Here is a 12,754-nt window from a genome sequence, read left to right on the forward strand (position 1 = left end):
GCTAGTCCCCGGCAACGGCGCCAAAAATTTGGTAGTGTCGTTAAGGTGCACCAAATTTAAAACCTTACCACTAATATAAATAATTAGTACAGAGCGAGTAAGGATCGATCCCATAGAGACTATGCTAGTTATATTTATTATTAACTCCAAAGCAAGATTTAAAATAAAATAATAGTAATAGTAATAATAATATAAATTAATCTAACTAAAGAAAATGCCAATTAAAAATAAAAGGGGGGTTTATGAATTTTTAACTAAATAGTAAGAAATAAAGAAATTAAAATTACGAACAAGAATTTAATAAAAACTCTAATTAAAGGAGAAAGAAATAATAATGATGAAAACTTTGGTTAAAGGATCATTCGCCACCACCAAACATGCACATAATAAATCAATTCTATTATCAATTTATATTGAAACTATCAACCATAGACAACAATAAGCTCTGTTAGTCTCAATCTTTCCTTAGTGTGTCGTTAGGTAAAATAAGCTCTTCACCTAATCTATAACCATTAAATAATTTAAAACAAGCTCTTTAAATTTAAGATAATGGAAGCATTAAACAAAGAAAGAAATTAGGTTGATCTAGGCAATAAACACACAAGCTCAGATTATTTAACCTAGGTTATGTTCTCCAATTGAAATCATTAATTCCAACCTGCTACTAATGATTAAAATATCAAGACAATTACGGATCAAGAATTTTAATCTAGCAATAAAATTTATTCAAGTCCTATCTAATTGGCCACTCAAACAAAACAAGAATAAACCATGAACATTAATTATAGAAGAACATAAACAATCTCAATTAAATAAATTGAATGATAGAATTTAAATTTAATTGCATAGCATGTTTAGGGTTTTGAATTCACCCTCAACCAAATAAAAATCTAGCCTAACATAATTGAATTGGGAATAAGAGAATTGACAAAACCAATCATAGAGATTAATTCAAGCGGCTGCCTTTTTCTTCAATTGAATTCCGGCTGCTGATTTTTTCTTCTTCTTGCGGCTATTGATTTTCCTCTTGCTGCCGAATTGGATTTGCCCTCCCAAAGTCTCTTGCTGCCCGAATTCTTTTCCCTCTATTGCTTCCGCTTGATCCTATTTATAATGCTTCAATTGTGGCTTTTTTTAAATCCTTGCCTGGAAAGAATTAAATTCAAAGCTCAAAACCGCCACCTCATGCTTCAATTAATAAGCCAATAATGATTTCCTAAAGCCAAAAGGCTTTATTCTCTTTCCTTTCACGTGGCAACTTTTGGTTTGCATCTTTGTTTTCCAATTTTGCTTTCATGTGATGGCTTGGCTTGTTAATTGGCTTGGCTTCCTTTTTGACTTCCATTTTCTAATTTTAGCTCCATGTGCAACATTAATTTTGCTCGGCCCATACAAGCTTTAATTAAATTTATTTTCTAATTCCTTCCAATTCTTGATCTCTTGTGCACTTTTGTCTCTCAATCTTCAATCAAATTTTTTTTCTTGAATGCTCCGATTTAATTTCTCTTTAATTCCAGAATATACCTAAAATAACAAAATAAATAAAACTAAGATAAAAATTAACAAAATAAAATATAATTTACTAAATTAAAAATTAACTAAAATAACTAGAATATTTAAGACCAAAACAAGAAAAAGATAGAGAAATTAATAGCAAAATATATGAAAAATATGCACTTATCACAAGCCTCTCATTTTTCAAAGCTTTTGCAAGGGTAATAAGTGCAACAGGCAATCCTCCGCATTTTTCAACGATCTCATCTGCTAAAGGTTGAAAAGCAGATGCTTTTGCAGAATTACACACTATCTTTCCAAACAATTGCAATGCTTCTTCCTTTGATAAAACTTCAATTGAGAAATCCTTCTGAGATTTCATATCATTGCGCAATAAATCTCGACTTCTAGACGTCAATATTATTGTGCGTCTTCTCCGATCGTCCTCTCTATCTTTCTCATCAACATCCCCATAAGGAATTCCAACTGTATCGAACTCAAGTTTTGTCCAAATATTATCCAGTATAATGAGGAGCCGCTTCTCTTGCTTCAACCTTTGACACAGTCGAGAAGCTCTTTGAAATTCATTCTCATTCAAGTCAAATTCCATGCCTAAATCAAAAGCAAGTTTGTCTTGAATTTTATGATGATCTGGGGTCTGTGTTATCTCAGCCATAACGAACTTATCGAACAACTTATCTTCCATCACTTGGTTTGCAACTTGTTTGACCAGCGTGGTTTTGCCCACGCCGCCCATCCCATAGACCCCAATTATGTTGACCTTGTCATCCTTCACCGCCTCCATAACATCTTGAAATACTTTCATTCTTGAATCAAACGCCTCGAAATCTTTCACTTGCATATGTTCTGCCCGCTTTGGAGCAGGACTGTAGGAAACATTGGAGAAGTTGCCTTTTCCCACGAGACTAGCGGCAGCTTCTGCCGCCTTTGCTGCTTGTTTACTAAGCTTGTAACGAGAAATCAAGTTTGGGCATAATCCTTTGAAGCAGGACTTCTTAGCTCTATCTTCATCATCAATGATGGATTTTGCAACCCCTTCACTGATGAATTCATCAACGCTATGTAGCCAGTCTGTGACACCCTCATAAAGCTCATCCCCTTGTAGCCTAGCATGATTAACTGGTTGCTGCACCATTTCTCTCTTATATCCCAGCTGCTTCACTTGATCTTTTAGCTCATCTATGTAGCTCTGGTACTTGAACACATAAGATATCTGCCGTGTAATCGGGTTGAACAGTGACTTTGCACCTTCTGATACACAGTTGGTTAAAAAAGCCAGACACGCTTCTATAGCCATTGCCGGTTGCTTAACAATATATATCTAGTTTTTGGCTGTTGAAAAAAAAAATGGATTCAAATAAATTAAATGAACTAGCGGGGAAGAAAAAGAAAGAAACGACAACAAACAACTTTTTAGAAAAAGGTTTCAGGGGCCTGAATGGAAAACCAACAATTTTTTGAAGAAAGAAAACTTTTTTGGAAGATGGATGCAAATTAACCATTAATAATACTGCATAAGAACACAGAAGTTAACAATAAACAGTAACTTAAAACTCAAGAAAATTAAATGACAAGATTAAGACAAACAAGAGATAGTTTTTGTTGGACATTAAGAAACATCTGCTATCAAGATCAAAGATTAGAAATTATGCTATTGAAAGAAATTATTAAAGTATTTAGAACAAACGCACCTCTTCAATTATCGAGGATCACAGAGTTTATGAGCTTCACTCTTGGCCTTCGATTTATAAGAAAAATTTTAATGAGCAAAAGATCACTGTTAACTGCAGAAGAATGTGAGTAAAGAGTTTATGGGAGTAAGCAATACAATTGAATTGTAAAAGAACAAGACTTAAAGCGTGCACCCCGTGTTCATATAAACAGAACACATGTTCATTTTTAACAAAGTGATCAATAACTCTATTCGTTATTTAATTGATATTGTAACCAATTCTAAGAGAATATAATAATAATCATTCAATCCATAAATTTAGAATTAGATTTTTTTAACTCTTTATTTAAATATAAACCTTAATGGAAAATTATAAAAGTTTAGAGATAAAATTTTTCAATCACCAAACGAAAAAAACAGGGGAATGAAAACAGAGGAATCTTGTTTTAACTATTTTTTTCCTCAACTCTCGTTCTTATATTAATAATCTTGTTTTGATGATAGTGCTCGTGACTGCGGGAAAATTTCTACTGGAAACAACTCAATTTCGGAAGAAAACTTAATTTTGCAAGTGATGAATTTGAACTCGTTGGATTGGTTGATTTATGATTGACTGAATTTCACTTTTGCCCAAAAGATCTTTAACCAAAGTTTAATAGCCATCATGTACTCCTTAAAAGCAATTTTTTTTTTTAGATTTGACTGAATTTGAACTTGTTGGATTGGTTGTTTTTAGATTATTAATATGAGATATTACAACGTAAATATTTTCATGTGGTTGAGCCCTATTCTAAAATCTGTATAGTTAGCTTTAGAAAAAGGGCTTTTCCTGCTGATCTGTAATCTTCAAATAAACTTAGATACAAATAATGAAATAAAAGACAACAAACAAGCAATACTGATACAAAGCCAACAGATCAGAGTTTTTTCTTGCCTTCTTTTGTTGAAGGATTAGAGTTTTTGGTATTATCAGTAAAGGTTTCAAGGAGTAAAGCCTATAAACTTTTTTTTTGGGGGGGGCGCCGCCGCGGGGAGGGGGGGGGGGGGGAGAGCATGCAAATTAACCAAAAGAAATAATAAGAGCACAGGCTTTAACAATGAATACTGACTTAAAACTCATGCAAAATAAGTTACAATATTAAAACAAACCAGAGAAAATTTTTTCTTGGAAAGTAGATGGAACTTATGAAAGAGCAGATGTCAAGGATTTAGAAAACGCGCACCTCTTTAATTATCTGGGATTAGAGAGTTGGTGAGCTTCTCTATTTAAGAACAAGTTGAAAGAGGAAAAAGATCACTGGTAACTGCTGAGGAATGTGTGAGAAAAGAGTTGATGAGAGCAATAACAAAGACCTGCAAAAGAAAAAGAATTAGTCATGCACCGCTTTTCTATATCATGTATTTGGTTATTGTTGCCCTGTTGACGCATGTTGAAGAAGAAAGCACTAGTTCACAACTCTACGTTTTCATATATTCTAAAGAAATAATTAAGTTTTCATAGAATGATACCTGTTGTGTTTGAGTAATTTTGGTATATACATTGCTTGTGTACTGTGAAATTGAAATGAATATTGATGGAATGACTGAATTTCACTTTTGCCCAAAAGATCTTTAACCAAAGTTTAATAGCTATCATGTACTCCTTAAAAGCAATTTTTTTTTTTAGATTTGACTGAATTTGAACTTGTTGGATTGGTTGTTTTTAGATTATTAATATGAGATATTACAACGTAAATATTTTCATGTGGTTGAGCCCTATTCTAAAATCTGTATAGTTAGCTTTAGAAAAAGGGCTTTTCCTGCTGATCTGTAATCTTCAAATAAACTTAGATACAAATAATGAAATAAAAGACAACAAACAAGCAATACTGATGCAAAGCCAACAGATCAGAGTTTTTGGTACAAAGCCAATAAAAGACAATAAACTTAGGACCTTTTTTTCTTGCTTTCTTTTGTTGCAGGATTAGAGTTTTTGGTATTATCAGTAAAGGTTTCAAGGGTCTGAGTAAAAGCCTATAATCTTTTTATAAACTTTTTTTTTTGGGGGGGGGGGGGGGGGGGGAGCATGCAAATTAACCAAAAGAAATAATAAGAGCACAGGCTTTAACAATGAATAGTAACTTAAAACTCATGCAAAATAAGTTACAATATTAAAACAAACCAGAGAAAATTTTTTCTTGGAAAGTAGATGGAACTTAAGAAAGAGCAGATGTCAAGATCAAGGATCAGGGATTCTACTATCAAAAAAAAAAAAATTATTCAAGGATTTAGAAATCGTGCACCTCTTTAATTATCTGGGATTAGAGAGTTGGTGAGCTTCTCTATTTGGCCTTCAATATTTAAGAACAAGTTGAAAGAGGAAAAAGATCACAGGTAACTGCTGAGGAATGTGTGAGAAAAGAGTTGATGAGAGCAATAACAAAGACCTGCAAAAGAAAAAGAATTAGTCATGCACCGCTTTTCTATATCATGTATTTGGTTATTGTTGCCCTGTTGACGCATGTTGAAGAAGAAAGCACTAGTTCACAACTCTACGTTTTCATATATTCTAAAGAAATAATTAAGTTTTCATAGAATAATTTTGGTATATACATTGCTTGTGTACTGTGAAATTGAAATGAATATTGATGGACAGAGCAATGCATATGCCTAAAAAAACATAAAGCAAATCCTTGAACGAATGATTCAGGACTAAAACTTTTATAAAAGCAAATACCGGAAACACACAAAAAGCATTTAAGAGAGAAACTAAACCGCAAATAATCGAAGTAAGATCAATAATATATGATTTGATTTATGCATATTCAAAAACCAAAATATAAAATAAAATACAAAATTAAAGTTTGGTTTATTCTTTCCACAAAAAACAGGGGAATGAAAACAGAGGCAACTTGTTTTACCAATTTTTTCTTCTTAATTTCCGGCAAAAAAAATCAATAAACAGGGGAATGAAAACAAAGGAACGAAAACAGAGGAAACTTGCTTTTCAGGCTATCTTGTGACATGATGATATTGCTCGTGAATGCATGAAAATTTCTAATGCAAACAGCTCAATTTGGGATGATAAGCTTAAGTTTGCAAGTGATGCATGATAATCAGATATTTGTGGCTTTTAAAACTCAAGAAAACTCAAGAAAATTAAATGACAAGATTAAGACAAACAAGAGATAGTTTTTGTTGGACATTAAGAAACAACTACTATCAAGATCAAAGATTAGAAATTATGCTATTGAAAGAAATTATTAAAGTATTTAGAACAAACGCACCTCTTCAATTATCGAGGATCACAGAGTTTATGAGCTTCACTCTTGGCCTTCGATTTATAAGAAAAATTTTAATGAGCAAAAGATCGCTGTTAACTGCAGAAGAATGTGAGTAAAGAGTTTATGGGAGTAAGCAATACAATTGAATTGTAAAAGAACAAGACTTAAAGCGTGCACCCCGTGTTCATATAAACAGAACACATGTTCATTTTTAACAAAGTGATCAATAACTCTATTCGTTATTTAATTGATATTGTAACCAAGATCAAGGATCAGGGATTCTTATGCCTACTGATATTTAAACAGAGAATTCTTTCTTCTTTTTCTCTTCATGGATTAGAGTTTTTGCTAGTAACAGAAAGGTTTCAAGGGTCTGAATAAAATCCCAGATTTTTTTTTAACTTTGTTTTTTGTGGGAAAATGGATTCAAATTAACCAAAGCCAATAATAAGATCACAGACTTTAACAATGAACAATAACTTAAGCAAAACCAATGACAAGATTAAAACAAACCACAGAAATTTTTTCTCGGAAAGTAGATGAAAAGCAAGTAAGAACTGCTATTAAAGGATATTATTAAAGGATTTAGAACATGTATACCTCTTTATTTATATGGGATCAGAGAATCGATGACCTCCTCTATTCGCTTCAGATATTAAGTAAGAACTGCTATTAAAAGAATGAATTGATGAGAGTAATAACAATGATTGCAAAATAGGAAGACTCAATCATGCACCCCTTTTATACCTGATCATATTAAGAAGTCGTTAAAGAATAACGACTAAATTAGGAATTAATTCTGAAGTTCAGAATCAAGAACAAAGACGAAGCTTTAATAACGCATGCAGTGAGATACAAGAAATGGATCTGGTAAAATACATTAAAAAAATTTGTTCAACTTCAACCTAGTTAAGCTGATGAAAGCACTAGTTGTTGGCTCTACGTTTCATATGTTCTAATGAAATAATTAAGTTGAAGTTTTCAACGAATAAATACCTGTTTCGCTTGAATAGCTTTGGCATATACATTACTTGTGTCCTGTGAAATTGAAAAGGTTATTGATTTACAAAGCTTATTAGTAGAGAAAAGCTACGTAAGATGCCTGATAAAAGATAAAGCAAGAGCTTGAATGAAGAATGACATTTTAGAAAGAAACTAAAGTGTAATCATCAAAGTAGGATCAATAATGTACCACTTTCCTTGCAAATCTGGTGGGTTTTCTGAATAGATTTTTACATTATTCTATTTAACCATTTTGGGTTTACCCTAAGCATTCTTGGTTGGCATTGTCCTGTAATCTGCGTGCCCTGGATACGTGTGAGGGAAAGATGAGGGTAGATATGCAATTTCAAGAAGCGATTTGCTTGCATAATTCAATGCATGGAAAGAGATGTACCTGACCAGAAAAAAAAGGGCACCATCCATATCTGAGCTTGACTTTTTAGATGGATAAATATTCTTATTACTGTTGATAATGGAGAAGGGTTCTACTTTTACTTTGCCATCTTTGATATAAAACAGCATGATTCCTTTTTATCAAACACTTGCCTAAGTCTATTTTTTATTTTTCTTATTTTCAGAAAGAGATTAGCTTAATTTAAATTATATTCAAGTACAAAGTGTTATACACTCATAAAACGAGAAATAGGCATGTATTGATCACGCGCAATCTAGTTTTTTTTTTTTTTCTTTTTTTTTAATCCAGTCTTCTTATTAAAAAAAAAAGAATTTATTTGCTTTATTTTAAATTATTTTTTCATGCGGTAAATGCAATACTGAGTAATGGGTGAGCAAAATATTTACAGGCACACCCCCTTTTAATGATTTCGTACTAAAATTAAAAATTGACGATTCCATGATAAAGTTCAAAGAGTAAATGAAGACCCATAAATGTTTTTTGGTCATGAGCAATTTTTGAGTTGGGACAGCACTCGTATGAAAAAAAATAGTTTTTTTTTTTCTTTAAGCATGAGGATATTAATTCTTTTTTTATAAATCAGCGTGAATATAAAATTAAAAAAATAGTTTTGAATAACTTCTTTTCTTTTTTCATAAATATAGATAAAAAATTTTAAAGTCACCAAACACAAAACCAGGAAAATGGAAAGGAAGCCCCTGTTTCTCCGCTGCTGCAAGCACAAATTCGGTTTCTACAGGAGTACCTTCTAAATGCACCATTTGTATTGCTTTGTTTCCACGTAAGCTAACGGAATTTGATGAAGACAAAATAGATATGAGTCGTGCTATTCACACCCCTCGATAATTCTCTCAAAATCCCCTTTCTAATTATACCGCCTTGAATAATTTCAAAACTGACTTTTCCTCTTATAATACCACCTTCAATTCCCTTAATACCCTTGTTCGCTATGAAAATAAGGAAAATGCCTACATAAAAAGCTGGCTCTGATAATCTACCTGAATTTACATTAGAAAAGAGTGGACTTTGAGAAATAAGAAGACAATATAGGGAATTTTACCAAAATAATCCATTTTTATATACAGGGAATGGTATTTTCTAATATAAGGAGGAGTGGAGAAATTAAATTTAGCAAAATAAAGAACCTCCATCGAGAAGCAAAAATGATGATATCTTTGTCGTGAAGAGATTTCAATTCAATTGCATACATTGACGAAACATTAAATACGGAAAAAACAAAAAAGAAATAATAGAACATGGGGATTTCGAGAACTTCTAAAGAGAGAAATGTATTTATAAGCATTGAAAATTAGCTCATTAAATTTGACAGAATAATATACAATCTCACTGTTGGCCAGAAAATAATAGTAAGAACTTGTGAACATATATAATCAATTGCTTATTACTTAAGCTTTTTCTCCGTTATTTTGAATGGGTGCAAAGAGGAGAAGTTTTGTACCCAAATTCCAACTCGAATTGTGTAGGCTGCTTGCAAGAGCTTCATTAGATTTTTATTTGTCTTTTAATAGTGCTACTCGATAAATACAGCTAGCTATCTGTCCTTTTTGTTACTGGACTATAGATCAATTGACAGTTGAAGTTATATTAATTTGTTGTACTGGAATTGAAGCTTGTATCTTAGCCATTTCGTGAAGTGTCAAATATATTTTTAATTTCCTTAAAATTGTTCAAAATATGTTTACACTTTTAAAGTCACTATTATACATGAGTGCCCTAAAATCATTTCCTTAAAATTGTTCAAGTGGGATCCTAGTTCTCTATGGCAGTTGAAGAGGTAAATGCGCATAGAGCTATGCTCTATCATAGGCCTCGGCCACTATAAGAAATTTGATTTTTTAAGACGATATTTTTTACAACAACTTTAAATTTGGTCACAAAATGGTATTTATTGTGACAAATTTTTTAAATCGTAGCTAATAATCTTGTCCTAACTTATATTTTTTTTTGTAACCAATTATTTTTATTTTGAGACTTGTTCATTGGTCATTAATTAAATTTTTTTATACCAAAAATTATTTTAGTCACCAAAAGATATATTTTTTTGGCGCAAAATCTTCCCTCCAAAAGTGATTATTTTGAGACAATATTTCACTATTTATGACAAAATAAATAGTCATGAAATATAATTATAGGCGACCAAATTATTTGGTAACTAAAAGAGGGGTGTAAAATTAACTAAACAATCTATGACACAAAATATTAGTAGCCAAAATTATTGTTCTTTTGGCATATTTTAAGACCATTTTTTTGGTCATATATAATTACCTACAGTGACAAAATTAAAAAATAGTCGTTGAATGTTTTATCTTGAATAATTTTATATTTGATAACCAATTTTTTTTTCTTTTTGAGACATATTACTTGGTCCCTATTTCAACTTCTTTTTGACTAACTTTATAATAGTCACAAAAGACATTTTTTTTTTTTTTGGCATAAAAAGTCTGTCCAAAGTTAGCTCTTTTGGGACAATATATAATCTTTTATGACAAAATATATAGTGGCGAAATATAATTATTTTTTACAAAGTTATTTCGTAGCTGAAAAAGAGGTGTAAATTTAGTTAACCTATTTGTGACATAAAATATTAGTCTCCAAAACTATTATGCTTTTAGCCAATTTTAAGACCCGATTTTGTTGTCATGGATAATTACCTATTTTCAAAAAACTAAGAGATAGTAATCAAAAGTTTGTCTTGATTGACATTGTATTTTATGAGCAAAATATTTTGTTTCAGTGACACTTTACTTGGTCTCTGATTAGACTTGTTTGTGATGATCAATAGAAATATATAATAACCACTAAATTTTTTTGGATTAAATTTTATAGATACTATTAATTAAGTTGTTGACGAAAATGATCGAACCAATACTAATATGGGATACCATCAACAGCCGTAATACTTATGAACCGAGAAATTATAATATGTAGTGAAAAAGTTTTAACAGTAGTCCCTAGTATTTAGAATTATTTTGACTACTTTATTTATTTCCAAAACATAAAATTCTCAACCCAAAATTCCCCGCATTGTGTTTTATTTTGTCTCCTCACTCAGTTACTCTTATTAACTCACGGCTTGACAAAAAAAAGAAAAAAATTCTCACAGCTTGATGTTCTCCTCTCTTTAAAAATAAAAATCCCCAGTTACTCTGCTCAAACTCGTTAATATTTGTTTCCACCACCAAAGCAGCCACTCGTATCTTTTATTAAGCATAACGTTTTTCTTAAAACCTAATTGATCATTCTTTAACGTCTCCAGGATTATATTTGGCACGCTATTTTTCTCCTTCAATTGAATAGAAGTCTAGAACCTTTTTTTTTTCGCAATTCACTTTTGCTGTGTTTCGTGGTTTGGACTAAGATCATGACAATTATTGAACGATGGGGATAAATATCAAAGAAGGAGCTTACATGCCCTATATATCTCTCTTTGGATGAATAACGAATGTGAGCTTTCAAAGTACAGAGATTTACATGTTTTAATTGTCATTTACATTGCTGCATGCCAATTGCTTGATAAAATACTGCAACAAATACGCATTCTCGATTTTCTTATAAATTTATTTTCTTAATCTGAAAAAAATTGAATGTTCAGAGAATTTTGAAGGTTTTGGTGTATGCATTAATATTTCGATTCTATTTATGTTGTTTAACTAATGAAGATGATACATCTAGCCTCTTTTTGCCCCTTGTTGTTTTTATTCTTGTGCTTTATATACGGTTCAAGTGTGATACACTTTAGTTTTTCTCAAGTGTTTGTTAGTATTTCCCGAAGCAAAATTTGTCACAGACTTTGAGTTCAAAAGTTGAAATCATAACTAACATACTTCGATTTTTTATTTTCCTTTTTTCTTCGGTATCCTTCTATATGGCATTGGTTGAGAAATTGGTGTACTTAGATCGTAATATTCTGTAGAAATAAGCCAATATTTCATTACGTACATTGTTTAATATGATGAGTATTGTATAGAAGTTTTACATATAAGCTCCTTATATATTATGCATTATGTTTTTATCATATTGTTGCTTGGAACTTTGAAGGATTGGCCACAGGGCTTTAGTCCTACATGGACATTTTATATTTAATAGCTGGTTAGGCATTTTATTTGATGTTATTTGGACTTGTAGGTGTTAAAAGTTTTGTTCAGTAATTTTATAATTCAGATTCCCATTGTGATAAGATAGCAATTTTTTGTGTGTCAGATTCTGTCAACTGATATTTAGCTAAAATATCTCACTAACCCCTATTGGTTAGGTATTATTTTAAATCACATACTTGATTTTTATTTTCTTTTTATCTGTGGAATCCCATGTATCATTCATAAGAAACAAGCTATTATATAATCTATTCTTTAGATCCATTTATATGTAGTGAGCACTCTGATTTCTATTATTTGAATTTTTTGCTACTGTTACTACTCTTTCGGCCCTTCAAATAGGGGTTAACAGAAATGGTGAGTATATTAATACAAATTCAAACTTTCTTTTTCTAATTTTATCCAAAATAACCTACTATTTTATTTTAATTTCAAACTTTTGTCATAGTCTAATGGGCAGTTGTCTTGTCATTATTTGGTTTCAAGTAAGAAGAGAGAAAGTTAGTGAGAGGATGAAAATTTTGCAAAAACTTGTTCATAGCTATGGTAATTAAGTAGTTTGAGTTCTTTTTTTTGTTGTTTTCTATGTTGGTTTTGGATCATTGTAGTTGCTGATTGTGATTTATTGTCGCCTATGGTTGCTGACTTTTGTTTACTGTGGCTACTTTATTAAAGCAATTTTGGATATTGAAGTTTATGGCCAACTTTTATTAGACACTTCTGACCTTTATCGATATATTTTCTGAACCTTTACACTTAAGATGTGTGTGTG

General features: G+C 31.2%; 1 protein-coding gene across 1 annotated transcript in view; it reads right to left on the reverse strand.

Annotated features, from left to right (window-relative positions):
* Nucleotides 1–6,468, reverse strand: part of LOC18041795 (probable disease resistance protein At1g61310) — a 7,577-nt gene extending 1,109 nt beyond the window's left edge. Inside the window, exons 1-2 of the mRNA XM_024183680.1 lie at nt 6,454–6,468; nt 1,678–2,847 (exon numbers count right to left, since the gene is read on the reverse strand). Of these exons, the coding sequence (XP_024039448.1) occupies nt 1,678–2,812 (1,135 nt within the window). The 5' untranslated portion in view covers nt 2,813–2,847; nt 6,454–6,468. The remainder of the gene's footprint in view (nt 1–1,677; nt 2,848–6,453) is intronic.
* Between the last annotated feature and the right edge of the window lie 6,286 nt (nt 6,469–12,754).

This window comes from Citrus clementina, unplaced genomic scaffold (genome assembly GCF_000493195.1).
Source record: "Citrus clementina cultivar Clemenules unplaced genomic scaffold, Citrus_clementina_v1.0 scaffold_5, whole genome shotgun sequence".
Classification (NCBI taxonomy): Eukaryota; Viridiplantae; Streptophyta; class Magnoliopsida; order Sapindales; family Rutaceae; genus Citrus; species Citrus x clementina.